Source organism: Carassius carassius, chromosome 45, assembly GCF_963082965.1.
Source record: "Carassius carassius chromosome 45, fCarCar2.1, whole genome shotgun sequence".
Lineage (NCBI taxonomy): Eukaryota > Metazoa > Chordata > Actinopteri > Cypriniformes > Cyprinidae > Carassius > Carassius carassius.
In genome coordinates, this window is record NC_081799.1 from 13,452,987 (window position 1) to 13,469,183 (window position 16,197).

At 38.5% G+C, this 16,197-nt stretch overlaps 1 protein-coding gene across 1 annotated transcript in view; it reads right to left on the reverse strand.

Moving 5' to 3' along the window:
- The window catches only part of LOC132126942 (protocadherin Fat 3-like), a 49,775-nt gene that overhangs the window by 16,504 nt on the left and 17,074 nt on the right, over positions 1-16,197 (reverse strand). The window contains exons 6-21 of the mRNA XM_059538573.1: positions 15,493-15,807; positions 15,179-15,389; positions 14,552-14,623; positions 13,791-13,927; positions 13,095-13,370; positions 12,507-12,717; positions 8,193-12,287; positions 7,482-7,678; positions 7,164-7,317; positions 5,378-5,611; positions 4,771-5,163; positions 3,930-4,144; positions 3,509-3,646; positions 3,143-3,286; positions 1,516-1,713; positions 151-428 (exon numbers count right to left, since the gene is read on the reverse strand). Of these exons, the coding sequence (XP_059394556.1) occupies positions 151-428; positions 1,516-1,713; positions 3,143-3,286; positions 3,509-3,646; positions 3,930-4,144; positions 4,771-5,163; positions 5,378-5,611; positions 7,164-7,317; positions 7,482-7,678; positions 8,193-12,287; positions 12,507-12,717; positions 13,095-13,370; positions 13,791-13,927; positions 14,552-14,623; positions 15,179-15,389; positions 15,493-15,807 (7,268 nt within the window). The remainder of the gene's footprint in view (positions 1-150; positions 429-1,515; positions 1,714-3,142; positions 3,287-3,508; positions 3,647-3,929; positions 4,145-4,770; positions 5,164-5,377; positions 5,612-7,163; positions 7,318-7,481; positions 7,679-8,192; positions 12,288-12,506; positions 12,718-13,094; positions 13,371-13,790; positions 13,928-14,551; positions 14,624-15,178; positions 15,390-15,492; positions 15,808-16,197) is intronic.

A 16,197-nucleotide genomic window follows, 5' to 3' on the forward strand; every position in this document is an offset into this window, starting at 1 on the left:
ATAATGTTTCTGAGCATTACTGCTATTTAAATAAAACATTGAATGTATGAAAGAGTTTTAGGGAAATTATTTTTTTATTAAGGTCCACAGGCCAAAATAGCCCATAATTGAAGAAATATACATTTCAAATTAAATTTGCATTTATTTTACCTTCCAGGCTCCAGGCCATTTAGTGCCACAATCTTCCCGTCCTGTCTGTTTATTTTGAAAAGACTCTTTATTTGTGATCTCTGACTGAAAGACAGAACATCATTCTCATCTCGGTCTGTGGCATAGATCTTCCCTATAATCCCGCCAGGAAACACATCTGCTGCCATGACAATGTTGATTTCCAGTGGGAAGGCCACAGGTTTGAAGAGGCTGTCTCCGATGACACGCACAAACACAAAGGATGTGGAGGACAGACGAGGCTTCCCTGAGTCACGCGCCTTGTTGACAAGAACAAGATCAAACTGTACAATTCTAACAATTCAAAGCTTCATTAAACTAAAGAAATAAATTAAATCCCTTAGAAATGTCACAGCAGCTACATGGGCGTTTCTTCATCTACAGGCAGTAGATTCCAGAGGTTGATTTTTATTTAAACAGATTTCTCTTTCTGTTATATGAAGATCACATTAAAGTTGCATAAGAACCTTTTGTCTATTTATTTAGTATTTTTATTTTCCAATTATTATTATTATTATTATTATTATTATACACTTTTATTGTTTAAGCATTGTTCATAAACCAAGACTTTTGTCATAAAATATGACAATCCATCATAAAATAAGAATTATATCTAAAACCATGGTAATCAAACAAGGAGATAAACCAATTTTATTAACTATTACCAGTATCAGTGAAGAGCATACTTGTTATGAAATATGGGACCTGTGATTTTGTGACATAAAAAGAAATCAAGGTAAATTTAACTTGGGAACAGAATATTGTTATGTATGTTTTTTTATACATAATAATAAAATTCCAGTTTAGTCAAATTTTGTTATATACATTATTTAGAATGTATTTAATATACACGAGTGAACATTTGAAGTGGATCAAAACCTTTCTTCAAAGTTGACCTTAAACCAAAATGCATTCTTGTTTTAGGACAACTTTAATGAACTTTTTTGATCCACTTCAAATGTTGACTACTATATGTAAAATTTGTTATAAAATAAACCTTCAAAAATCAAAGAAGTCAGACATTGTATTCTGTAAAAATGTGTTTACAGAGGTCAAAGGTGCTCATACACTCTCAGAAATAAAGGTAGAAAAGCTGTACAGTACCTGGGGCAGTACCTTTTCAAGCAGTACAATTTTGAACCTAATAAGTTCTAATATGTACACTTTAAAATACCAAAAAGGACCCTTTAGGTCCAAACATGTACCTTTTGAAAAGGTACTGCCCCAGTGAAAGCTTTTGTACCTTTAATTCTGAGAGTGTAGTTGAATTAACACCTACATGAGAATTCTTTAATTCTGAATTCACTTTTAACTGACAGTTCATTTTTTTTGAGCTGTTGCACTCACCTGTATTTCAAGCGTATACTCTCGTGTTGCATCAGGACCAAATACTCGGCTTGTCCGTAATTCTCCATTCTGGTCCAGACTGAAAGCATTGGCCTCATTTCCAGACACAATGCGAAACTCAAAAGGAGCACCATTTCTAGAGGAGTCCTTATCAAAAACTGATAGTGAGAGGATGGTAGTTCCTGCAGGCTTGTTCAACTTGAGAAAAAAAAGAAAAAAAAGACATTCAAAAAAAAGGTCTATATTGTAAGGTTTTCATATTTTCTAAAGAAAATGTGAGTGAAGTGAGCGATGCTTGACCATACAAAAGTTTATAATACAATGCTAGTGTGCTATTGCTGGTTGCCTGGTGTCCAGGGGTATTGCTAGGTGGTTATATCCTAGACCTATTCAAAACATCCACCCTAAATTTATATGACATTCCATATATATATATATATATATATATATATATATATATATACAAGTACTTCCTTTAAAGTAAGTCTATGAGATATTTGAGACACTTTATCATCCAGCAGGGGTAGATCATAAGTCACAGAACACCTCTCCTCAACAAGCAGTACAATTCATTTCCATAGGGAGATGAGATATGTGCCGAAATGTAATACTTAAAAGTAGGGGAACAGTATTTCCATATTTTTTGCCTTTTTACAATATATCTCAATATTTATGAATTTGCACCAAAATGGCTTGAAAGGGTGATTTTTTTTTTAAAAGAGTACACTTATTTTCAACCTTTTATTCAAGGGTGCATTAAACTGATAAAAAACATTTACACTATAAAAAAAATAAATAATAATAAATAAAATAAAAAGATTTCTATTTCAAATAAATGCTGTTTTTTTAACTTTCTATTTTATCAAAAAATCATGGTTTCCACAAAAAAAAAAAAAAAACTAAGCAGCACATCTGTTTCAACATTGATGATAAGAAATACTTCTTGAGCATCAAATCAGAATATTAGATTGATTTCTAAAGGATCATGTGACACTTAAGACTGCAGCAAAAACGCAGCTTTGGAATCACAGGAATAAAAATAAAAAATTTAAAAAAAACTTTTTTAATCGAAAAAGTTATTTTAAACTGTAATAATATTTCCCAGTATTATTTTTTTTATGTTTTTTTTCTGTATTATTGATAAATAAATCCTTCTTTGGCCATATGTCACTAATTTCAAGAACTTTCAAAAATCTTACCAACCCCAAATGGCAGTATACATTTTACTAAAGCATTTAAATACAATTAAAATGTCACAGCTCAAATATTTCAAGTTCTGAACTGATGGAACCAAAACAGGCAGTTTAAACTGATTCACAAAAACAATAATAATAAACTTACAAATTCTAAAACCATTTTTGCTATTGAAGTTTAGATCAGAGATGCTATTAATTAAAACATCTCCGCCCTAACAATCATGTAGATTATATCTAATCGAATGACACATTCTTGATGATAACCATTATATGTTGTGAATATATTATTACGATGTATTCAAAATATCATTCAGTCCTGGTTTCAGGTTTCACTGAAATCCCTAACTCTAAGCACAAGAAACAGTAACTGCATACATGTATGTATCAATGTCTATTGTTGCAAACAAATGAGTTCAAATGGTCTCTCACACCTGAATAACAGCTGAAGCATTAGCGGGAGAGAAGACAGGTGGGTTGTCATTCACATCAGCAATCTCGATATTGACATTCACAGTGGTTGACTTGGCAGGTGACCCGCTGTCAAACGCTTGCACAGACAATGAATAGCTGGAGACCTTAAGCAACCGAGACAGGAGGATAAATGTCAGGCAAAAACAGTTCACAATGACTCAACTCTCGATAAATGTCTTTTTTTTTTAAAGAACAGGACTGTTCGCTCACCCACAGTCACTCAAAAATCATACAATATCTCAGGAGAGTGTCTAGAAGAGCCACAGCGCAAGGATGTCAAGATTCATTAGCCTAAGTCAAAAACCGAGCTCATTCCAAGGACTAACCGTCTCTCTGTCCAGTGCCTTGTTAACTTGCAGAAGCCCGGTGACAGGGTCGATCCAAAACTGATTTTCACGGTCCCCTTTCAGAATGGAATAAGTGATTCGCCCATTGATCTGACTGTCCAGGTCTTCTGCAAACAGCTGCACATAACAAACAGATAACAAACTTATAAATTCTAGCATATATTTGAGAGCAAAGAGGCTAAAACTCCCTGAATTTATACAGATCATGAAGCAAATTACACCCTCCTACTGTAAATAATATTACAGCTCAAGTACACAGTACAAATGAATAACTAATGTAAGTTCATTAAGGGGATTTATGCGAGCAATACGCTAAATTATACGCTAGCTGTGAAATTGAAATTATGTCTGCTGTTAATTAAATGCCAGTGAAGTGGCTCGGCTAATGAGAGAACTTTACCCTCGTGACCGTTTCTCCGATGGCTAGGTCCTCGCTGATCAGAACATTGTAGATGTCCTCGCTGAATGAAGGCGAGTTGTCATTGACGTCCAGAAGCTCTATGGTCACTATTGTCGTGGCTCTCAAGGGAGGCGTTCCACCATCAAAGGCCTCGACATTCAAGAAAAAATCCTTGCAGAGCTCATAGTCAAGATCATCCGCCACAGAAATGATGCCTGAAATCATGCGAGACATGAGCCAGAGTAAAGCCAATTAATTTCTATGAAAATGACAGACAACACAGTTACATAACTCGCAATACAAAGGCTCCTTGGGACGCAATAAAAGCCTGAATATTTAGTTCATGCAAAATATCCAAAAGAAAGTACTTCCCAGCTGCACCTTTAAGAGGTTAATTCTTTTAAAGTATAAAGTAAAGCACTTTACACTTTTGTGATATAACTATAAAGTAATATATATATAAAAATGATTTGGATTCCAAAGACTGCCCACATCTTTTTAAGACACAAAGAGAACTCTCAATAACCGCTCACATGTTTTCTGCATGTTAAGCACTGTTATTAAAGTTTCGTGGAGCATTCATAACTAATTTTCCCATTCGCTGCACTTATATTGTGCTGTTTTAACAGACACAATTTATCAAATCATAATGTCTTTTCTACAGTCAATGGACTTTCTTACATTTGTTTCAATGATTCGTGAAAAAGCAGTGATAAATGAACTGACAATAAGCCTTTGTCTGTATTAATCACAAGTGAGCTCCCAGAAGAATTCTAACAAAATATTGCTAGACCAGAAATACATTTTATTTATGCAGAAAACGTGCGTCTCTCTGCCTTGCCTGTTGAATCATCAATGGAAAACTTCCCCAGCTCATTTCCGGACAAGAATCTATAGTAGATTTCTGCATTCACTCCAATGTCTCTACTTGTGGCACAGACTCGCAGGACTTCTGTTCCTACTGTTACATCTTCAGGCACTGTGACCGCGTAATCTAGCTTTTGAAACAAAGGTGGGTTGTCGTTCACGTCCATAACCATGATGGTGAGGTCCACCTCGGTGGAGAGAGAGCCATCGCCCCCTGCTCGGTCAGTAGCCTTGATACTGATCTGATACGAATTTTGCACCTCTCGGTCCAGAGGCTTCTCCAGGATCACCACACCGGAGAATGGGTCAGTGGAGAACATGCCACCAGCAGAGTCAACAAGTGAGTACACGATCTTCCTGTTTAGACCTGGGAGAAGGCATATTTTTGGACTATAATTTTACTAAAATGAAAAGTATACATCAGTTTTATGATCCATAAAGCAACTTGGATCATTGGGGAAAAAATATCACATTGCAGGACTATTTAAAATAAAGTGGTGGAGGAAAACATCATCAGTCACAGAACCTCTTATACACTCATATAAAGTTGAACCTAAATGTTACACATGTGAAATACTTACCTTCATCTGGATCATTAGCCCGAATGCGTGTGAGCAAAGCCTTGGGTGCCGCATTTTCATATACACTCGCCATGAACCGTGTGAAGGCAAATGACGGTGCATTATCATTAACATCCAGAATGGTCAGAGAAATTTCAGAGCGACAGAACAGCCCTCCTCCATCTGTAGCCTGTGCTATCAACTTATAACCTGCAGTTTTCTCACGGTCCAATAAAGAGGCTGTCTTCAGCTCACCTGGCAACAAAACAGAGAGATATAAGAAAAGTGCAAAGACTCACAGGATGGATTTCAGAACCATGGGCCAGAGCTACATTAAGTAAAAACTTCGGTCAGATGAATAAAAGATATTGTAAGTGACAGAGGATCGTGCTAAATATTTATCTGTCATAAATGTTTCATTCAATCAAGACTTATGATGTCATTAAATTAATTACTAAATTTCTGTCATCTATCTAAAGATACTTTCAACTTTTCTGTCAATCTGGGATAACAGGCAAACTTGTATTAAAGATATCTGAAAACCTAAAAAATAGTCAATTTATTAAAATAAATTAAAGGCTGGAATTCACTACACAACTTTTCCAACACACAGAGAAAAAATGGTCATCATAAACTAAAGCAAGAATCATACACTTGTGCATATACTCTCTAATCAGCTCAAAATATCAAACATGTTTGATATCTTCAGAAATTAAAGAATCATAATCTGTCATATGAAATCTAGGTAAAACTGTCAACTCCAAACACTCTCCACCAACATTTGTAAAGTATATGAGTTCAGCGTTAGTCATGGCCTGGTTTTATGGATCCTGGATTTTTTAACTTGAATAGAATATGAATAGAGTTTTATCAGATACACTCTGTACATCCATTGGGTCTCCACAGGGCTGTGTACCGTCATCAGTTCTTTTATCATTTATACAAATGTGTTATGAGGATAACTATTATGTTGTTCAACATACAGACAATACAGTTTTTCTATCCTTGCTATCAAGCTCAAAACGTGACAATAGCCATGCAATTCTTAAGTTTATTACAAGGTGCAACAAAGCTGAGACTAAATATTACAAAAACAAAAGAGATGGTTATTGATTTCAGAAGAAAATGCTCCAATAGTGCAAACACTACTTATTCAAGACAGAGAGGAGGATAGAGTAGAAGAGTACAAATACCTTGGTACCATTTTTGACACAACTTTAAAGTTTCAGCAGAATACGGAGGCTATTATCAAGAGGGTTCACCAAAGAATATTTGCCCTGAGGAAACAAAATTCTTTTTGTATACAAAAATCTATTTTGTGTGTATTTTATAATACTTTTATAGAGAGAATTTTAAGTTTTTCAGTTTGCATCTATTTCTATTAAGAATAAGAATCGCCTCCAAAATATAGTTCGAATTTGCTCAGAAATAACTGGTGTTCCACTCCGGAGCCTAACTGAATTTTCATGATGATTAATGACACTCACCCCTTGCACTCTGAGACAATGGCCTACTGGTAGACGGCTTAGAAGTATTTACCAAAAGCCATTCATATTTGCAGTTTGAATTTTATTAAGGATTCTTAAAAGTGTTTGTATTACTTAAAGATTTTGTATGTGTACAGATTAAGTGGCTAGATTAAATATGAACCGTCTTGTATTGTTGCAATTTGTAATTATGTGGAAGTGTATGTATTAGTGTTTTTTCCAAGAAATTCATGTAGTGTATTCATTCAAGACTTAAGAAATTGAAAAAATTAAATGTCAAAAGTATAAAAGCACGTCAAAAGGAGTTTGTACAGAAATACCAGTATTTGCATCCATGTAAAAATCTTCAACACCAATGCCAAACAGAGAATACTGAATTTCTGCATTAACACCACTGTCCAAGTCTGTTGCTCCAACCGACAGAATAGCAGTATTAACAGGCACATCTTCTGGAAATGAGGCCTCATATTGCGCCTAAAAAATAAAGATAAAAATTTATTCAAATAGTGTATTGAATTCTTAATACTTTTGCATACCAAAACTTCATTAATGACATCAGTATGCATGCATTAAACATGGTAGTTGTTAACTTGGCCTGTATAAGATGACAAATACCAGCCTAAATCAATTGCTCAGACCTGATTGCAGATGGGGCTGTTGTCATTGGCATCCATGACAGTGACCTCCACGCCTATGCGGGTTACAAACAGGCCGTCGCTGGCTGTGATATTGAGCAGGTATCGATCCTGCTCCTCTCTATCCAAAGGCTGCTTCACCAAGACCTTCCACTCCCCCTGAACAGGAGCCAGCGCAAATACCCCCTTGGGGTTTCCTCCTGAGTCAAAAAGATGGCAACTGAATTGAGATAAATGAGCTAGGTAGATTTGTGTATCTCTGTGATGGCCTGCACAGAGACCAAACCATCATTTCCAAAAGCACATTACAATGTTTATATGCTGTAAGGTGCTATTGTTCTTTATGTAGAATAAAACAAACTGCATGTATTTCAAAACTGTATCGAACACATCAAATTAAAATGTGCTTACACACATCAAAATAACTCTAAGAGCATGTTAAGTGGACCCGAACACTTAGGGACACTTTTGGAGAGGGTATATATTTTATCCCAAGTTATTGGAAACAATAAACTGAGCTTAATTCTAACAATCTGTTCACATTCCCAGATGAGCTTTAAACAAAGTAATGTGACACATAAAGCAGATGGCTCTTTACTCATATAGCTTTTGCACACTTAGTTCATTAAATTAAACCCTTTCAATGTGATTATCTTTCCCGGAGAGCCTCCGTGAGCCATTAATCATCCTCCAGTGGCCTACTTTAATACGCACCTGTAATATGGAAGCTGACAAGCCGATTCTGATCAGAGCTGTCCCTGTCACGAGTGCTCAGCACTGAAACCACTTCTCCCAGAGGGTCGCTCTCAAGCACAGCACCTCTGTAGTACTCTCTCTCGAAGGTAGGGGGGTTGTCATTAACGTCTGCAATTGCAACGGTCACTAGAACAGTGGAGGAATGTGAGACACCCTCTCCTAGATCAGATGCCACCACGTTGAAGGTGTAAGATGGGCACATCTCATGATCCAGGTCATCAAGAGTGGTGATCCATCCAGTCTTGCTGTCAATAACAAACATGGCATGAGCGGCAGATTTAGATCTACTAGCTTTGTCCGATTCTTGGTTTAGGGTTGGTCCAAGGCTGTAATTAACCTGTCCGTTAGATCCCCAATCAGGGTCAAGTGCTCGTACCTGGATAACCCGTGTACCCCTAGGCATACCTTCCATAACCATGGCCACATAAGCATTGGTTTCGAATAACGGTTTGTTGTCATTCACATCCAGCACCTTGACTTCTACATCCACTACAGACATGGACTCAACCAGTGCCTGTCTCATGGTGGCTGCAACTTTGAAACGGTAAATGTTGATGAGTTCATAATCAAGGGGGTTTACAAGCCTTAGAAGTCCAGTTTCTCTCTCAACTAAAAATGTCCCACCCTGGTTACTCTCCCCAGTCTCTCCATTTACCACAGAAAAGAAAGCTGTCTGGCCAGGACTTAAGTACACTGATCCCAAGATTGTCCCAACAGGTGTGTCCTCTGGGACAGTGTAGGAGTACTGGGGTTGGGTGAAGGAGGGCACATTTGCATCAGGTGGTAAGACATGAATAAATGCAGACACAAGGGAATGTTTGGCTGGAACACCTCCATCAGTAGCTTTGACAAAAAAGGAGAGAACCGTTCCTCTTAAATGTGCCATGCTTCCCTTTGTGACCATCCAGCCACTGTCAGGCTCAATCTCCAACACATCCACAAGAGGAAGCCTTGCCTCACTGTACAGCGAGTAACTAACTCTGCCATTATCCCCAGAATCTGGGTCTTGAGCCTGGATTTGAGTCACCAGCGATCCCATTGGCACATTAGCCTTTATGCTAACTCTATACTCCATAGCCATGAAACGTGGTGCATTATCATTTTCGTCAGCAAGAATTACCCTAACGGTGCAGAAGGATGCTCTTCCCCCACCATCAAGCGCCATAACAGTTAGCAAAATGTCTCTGTTTATTGGATTTTCTCTGTCAAGTTTCTGAGCTGTAGTTATCAGGCCATCAGCTCCTATGTAAAACTGAGTCTTTCCAAGGTCATTGATAAAAGAATACATGACCTGACCAAACATCCCTGAGTCCTCATCTGTGGCACGCACCTGAATGACTTTGGTACCTCCTGGGGCATTCTCACGAACCTCCGCCAAGTAGAACCTTTGACTAAAGACAGGGCTGTAAAGATTGGCCCCCATGACTCGAATGTTCACCTGTGCAGTGTTGGTGAAGACCCCATCTGATACAGACACATTGAGGTTGTATGCTGGCTGTATCCCTTGTCTGCGCTGACTGGACAAGTAAATGACACCTGTCTGAGAGTCTATTATAAAGTTCATTTTTTCATCTCCAGAGAGTATGCTGTACCTCAAACTCTCGGCATCTGAGCTGTCTGCATCAGAAGCTTGGACACATGTCACAATGTGCCCTCTGGGAGCCAGTTCACTCACAAAAGCTTCGTAAAGTGGCTGGCTGAAGGATGGTGGGTTGTCATTCACATCACTCACTAAGACGGTGACCGTGACCTCACTGCTCTGTAATGGGAAACCATTGTCTGTTGCTCTAACGATAAAGCTAAAGCTCTGTGTAAGTTCATAGTCCAGAAGACATGTTGTTAACACGAGTCCACTAGTGCTGTCAATGTGGAAGTAGTCTGTGCTATTAAATCCATCAGAGAGGATTTGATAGCTTATCACACTGTTTCTTTCAGAATCCTTGTCGGCCGCCCAAAGCTGTATCACGCTATACCCGATCATTGAGTTTTCTGGCAAAGTGGTGGTGTATGATGCATTACGAAATGCAGGGGCATTGTCATTTACATCCACCACAACTATGTCCACATCTACTTCGGATCTGGCTCCAGTGAGAGTGTCTGTAGACCTGATGGTTAGCCTGTAGTAGGGAGTGGTTTCATAGTCTAAAGGATATATGACACTAATCATACCATTGTCAAAGCCAATGTCAAATTGGAAGGAAGGATCCCCTTCCACAATAGTATATATAATGTTTTGGCCCTCTGGGCTGGTGGCATTTATGCATAATATGGGAGTTGACACTGCAATATCCTCTCTAACTGATATGCCATAAAATGACTTGTCAAAAACAGGCATGGCCCTGTTCACAACTGTAACTGGAAGCTCGACAACAGTGAAGAGGGAAGGGTAGCCTGCATCACGTGCAAGGACAACCAGTGGATATTCAACATTGGACAAGTCTGCATCAAAGGCCCTTTTAAGACTAAGCTCCCCAGTGAGCTTATTTATCTCAAAATGTGGATGGTCTTCCTTAAGCTCGTAATATACAGCTCCATTTATCCCTTTGTCCAAATCTGTCGCAGACACCTGGAAGATGGATGAGCCAGGTTCTGCATCAACCTGCACAGCCGCATAATATGGAAGGCCTAGAAACTCAGGGGCATTGTCGTTAACATCCTCAACTTCTACTCTGATGGTTACTCTAGCAACTCGCAGCTGGTCGTATTCTCTACTCGCCTCAACCACCAGCTCATACCGTTCCTGTTGTTCTCGATCGAAAGGGACTCCTGTGGTTTGAATGACTCCTGATGTGGGACGAATTGTAAAGTGTGTCCCTGCATTCAAAAGCGTGTACTTTAGTGGTTCATTTAAGCGATTTCCTACAGCATTTACAATGCTCACGGTGGTAATGTTCACACTGTTCTCCAGTACAGAAGAGGAGTATGTGGTTTGACTGAAGAGGAGGCCACTGTCCATTGCCTCTTTTACTAACACAGTCACGAGTGCTGTGCAAAAGTCCCGCCCGTCTGACACCTTGACACTGAAACGATAACGGTCTTTGGAGAGTTTATTGTTTTTGACCGTAAGTATGCCTGCTGATGAATCCATTTCAAAGTGCTCCAAGTTGCTATCAGCCAAGGAATACATCAGATCAGTAGTCATGTCTGGATCAGTGGCTTCTACTCTCAGAACCTCAACCCCAACGTATGTTGGAAGAAGCAAAACGGTGTCATAAGCTTCTTGTGAGAACTGAGGGGGAGAGTCATTGATGTTCACAACCCTGATTAGGACCTTGGCTGGCTTCTCTGCTGTTAGCTGAGGCCTGCCACTGTCCTTCACATTAACAGAAAAATAAAAAGCACTGAATTTTTCATAGTCCAGTTTAGCTATAGTTCTGACGGAGCCTGTTCCTGAGTCCACAGTAAAGAACAATTTAGCTGTGTCCTCCACAATCTGGAAGACCAGGAGGGCATTGTGATTCTTGTCAGCATCTGTGGCTTCAATTACCAGGGGCTTTCCATCCTCACTTATCACCACACTATTGATGGGGGCTGCCTCACTGACGGTCCCTGTATATGTGAGCTCCTGAAAAACTGGAAGATTATCATTTTCATCAACCACTTGAATGCAGACAGTGACACTGGAGGCAATCCCAGCCATGTTTACAGCCTGGATCACTAGCATATATGACGAGGTCATCTCAAAGTCAAAATTCCTTTGTGTTGTGATGACACCTGTGTAACGGTTTATTTTAAACCTCCTTTGATCATTTCCTTGTATAATGTCATAAATCAGTGTGGTTTGGCTAATTGCACAGACCAATATGACAAAAGTCCCAATAGCCACATTCTCTTTGATCTCAGCCTGGTATTCTTGCTGGGCAAACTTTGGACTGGAGAAATCAGACAGAGATATGGCGATCTTAGCTGTAGTTGTGCTACTTAATGCCGGAGTACCTCCATCGGTGGCTATCACAGTAAGGGTATAAAAACCCACAGTTGTAAGGTCCAGCTCTCTGGCTACTGAAATTAAACCAGATAATGGATCTACTCCAAATATGCCACCAGTGTTTCCTGTGAAAAAATGAGATGTGTCTGTCAGTTCATGATGAAAAGTGCATGTCGGGTAAAGGATACATCAAAGATAAATCTTAAGATTCATGACAGGTTAAAAGAATGAGCTAATGCATCACACTCTGTGGAACAGACAATCAGTTTTACTCAAAACAGCTGAACAATGGAAATATTATCAGGGAATCTAATAAATTCAAGAGATGAGAACATGATGTTTACCTGCAACAATTGAGTAAACTATCTCCCCATTTCTCCCTGAGTCTCTGTCTAGTGCGACCACCTGCAAAGCTGACATTCCTGGAGGAGAAGACTCAAACACTGTACTCTCATAAATAGTGCGAGTAAAAAAAGGAGGCTGGTCATTGGCATCCTCCAAGGTCACAATAATCCGTGCCAGGTCTCTATAATAGGGAAATTCTTGATCTTTCACCTAAAAAAGAGGAGGAGAGACAGGGCAACAGACCTGAGGAGAAAAACTAAGATTTTGCATGGAAAAGATTTGTGAGGAAACAAGTAAAAAGAGGGAAAAAGTATAAAAAATAAAATAAAATAAAAAAAGAGACAGCAGACAGAAAGGAACAGTTAAAAATGTAAATTGTCAAAACTTAAAATCTGGTATGCTGGGCTATATTTATGATTATCATATATATATTATATACAGTAAAAGTACAGTGGAGTTCAAGAGTCCACACTGATCAAAATATCTGGAAACAAATATAAAGCTTATAATTTTGAGCCATATAAAAAAATAATTTGTGAACATTTTAATATATTTTTAGTTATTTATAAATTTATGGTGTTTCTCACCATAACAGTAAGGATGTGCTGAGAGCGGATCTCATAGTCCAGTCGATCTGCTATGTACATGACACCAGTACCAGGATTGATCTTAAACAACCGCATGCTTGCTGGATCAACGCTGCCATGGATAGAATAGCTCAACTTTGCCCGTTCATCCTTGTCCCTGGCCCGGACACGCAAGATCTCAGTGTCGGCTGGCGTATCCTCAGACACAGAGACTTCATATGTACGCTCAGAGAAAATGGGACTGTTGTCATTGCTGTCCAAAACTTTTATGTAAATCTGTAGATACAGCAGACTGAGTCATTTTTCACAGAGACATTCAATCTTAGTTAAACAAATACATGAGTAACCTACACTGTTGCAATAGGCACTTGTCAAAACAGCTTAAATAAGAAACAGAAAATGCACATGCTAGAGTGACAATTCAATGTAGGTTTCTGGGACACTTTAATACTCAGCAGCCCCTGGCCTATCTGAAGACATTTTCAGTGAAGATTATAAAGATATCTCTTTCACACAGCAAACTTGTATTGATAAAATTAGATAAAAGATGGCACGCTGCTTAAAATCCTATAGACGTTTCTCTCTTGGAAATTTCAACCACATCTGCCAGGAATATTCGTGTTTCTGGCAAAGTTAGCAGACTTGTAACATCTGTTAGGAAAAATTTCCAAGAGGTTTGCATAAAAATACACCTACCTGTGTAGTAGCTGTGTTTTTCCCATCTGTCACCTGTACCGTCATGTTGTATAGTGACTGTGTCTCAGCATCTAGAGGTCTGGCTATTAATATGGTCCCCATCCGTCTCTGAATATCAAATGGACCATTGTAGTCACCTATTACACCAAAAAAATCACAGTTAGCATGAAATAAATAAATGAGAAGTGATAGAAAATGCTTTGAATGCACTTACAAATCCAACGAAGAGGTAGGCTAAATGTTTAGCAGAAAAGGATCAAGGTAAACACTCTACCAATCGAACTGTCATGCAGTTTGGCATGTCTGTGAGTAATACATTTTTTATGTTTCACAGTGATTCATCAAAGTTTCACAGCTTTCGAAACATCAACCGCTTTATGTTGGGATCTTTCCCATCAGCTTCAGGTCTCTTATCTTCGACTCCCACAAACATCTGTGTCAAGTTCAGGCCTCTTCACGGCAGATTCTCAAATCATTAATTCAGGTTCATTCTGAAGGATAAGGGCAAACTTTCTGAGCATCTTTAGTATGCATTGCATGCATCTGTTCCAATTCCACTCAATTTCCACTGCACTTAAGTGAGATCAGAAGACCCTAAGCCTGTAAGGTATCTCAGCACTGAAAGTGTTTACAGGATTGAGTGCTTCACGTTTGCCCTGCAGCAAATGGAGTTTTTAAAGCGAGTATCTAAAACTATCAGATAAACCAGCCAATTTTTTCCATTTAGGAAAATAACTACAAAATACTGACAGTTAGCCTACCACTGTCAGATGAACAGTTTCCACCACAGGAGCTCTGTGGGATATAAAACATCTCCCGGGACGTTCTTCCACCTTCTCAGAAACAGATACAGATGAACAGAGAGAAAAACAAAACAGAAAACTGACATTGAAGACAAAAGCTCATGTTAAGTTAAACAAATTCAAAAACAACTAGCTTTTAAATGCTAATTCATTCAGGAGTTTTCCAACTAAACTTTACACAAGCAATTCCAATATGCGGGACAACATCTGCAAAGCTCAGCGAATCCCAAATACTGAGAGGGTTTAATCAAAAATACCCTCTTTGCAGTTGACTAACTTAAGCATCTGTGCATCTTCTGTTGAGTAGAAAGTACAGGTGCAAATTATAAATATGTAGTAGAGCTGTAAGCAACAAGCAAATGGAGTAAATCATTGTCAGAATAGTTTACCACGGATATCCACTCCTTTAAATTACATTTACTTTTACTCATTTATCCGCACGGTTTTATCTAAAGTAAATGAGGAATGCTACAACACAAATTATTCAGCCAAAGCAGACAGTAACATCAGTAATATCAGGGACATTAAAGTTTGCATCCTGACTTAATTTATGACTGGAACTGCTGCATTATTGATGATGCTCACCAATGATGTCGAACCATAAAGGAGTTTCTCTCTGCCAAACAGAGACCTCTCCAACTGACTCATACACTTTGGCGTTTTCCACCACTGTGAAGTTGTAAACGGCTGCGGTAAATCGCAAGGCTAGTTGCGAAGGCACGGGCTTCCGAATCCATTCAACATGCAAACGGGCGGTCGACCACTTCTGAGGGGTCCCATTGTCAATGGCTTTTATCTGAGAAAAAATTAAGTAAATATTAAGGCTGAAAACATTATGCTGCTTTAAAGAAAAACTTTCTTTAATATCCACTGAAGTGCCCATATGTATGATACTTTACTGTGAGCATATCATAGCCACCAGCTGTGACCATCTTCCTGGAAGACACCATGGCTGTCTTGGCATCGATTATGAATTTGCCGTCGTCATTTCCATCCACGATGCTGTACGTGAGATCTGCATTGGACCCTTCATCTCGATCGTAAGCGAAGACTCTGTAGACTGGATCACCACGTTTGTTACGGTCCCGCTCTGGAAGGCTGATGCGGTACACAGACTCTTTGAATTCAGGCGTATTGTCATTCTCATCTTGAACATGCACTATCACCCAGACAGTGGACTGCCTGAAGATCCCTCCTCCATCCATAACTGTAACCTAGATAAACACATAGAAAAAAATATGGTGAAAAGTCTTCTGAAGATAAAGTAAGCAGTGCATTTTCATTTCAGTGCCAATCTTCAATATTAACAGGTCAAGGAAGCTGCAAATGGAGTTTTAACATTTCCTTGTTGTCTCTTCATACCTTCATTCATGCAATCATGTACATATCTTTTCACTCACTTCTTCATGACTAATATATATATATATATATACAATACAATATATATATATATATATATATACATACAATATATATATATATATATATATATATATATATATATATATATATATATATACACACAATATGTATATATGTGTGCGTGTGTGTGTGTATAATATATGTATACTAATATATATATATTTGGGGTTAGTAAGATTTTT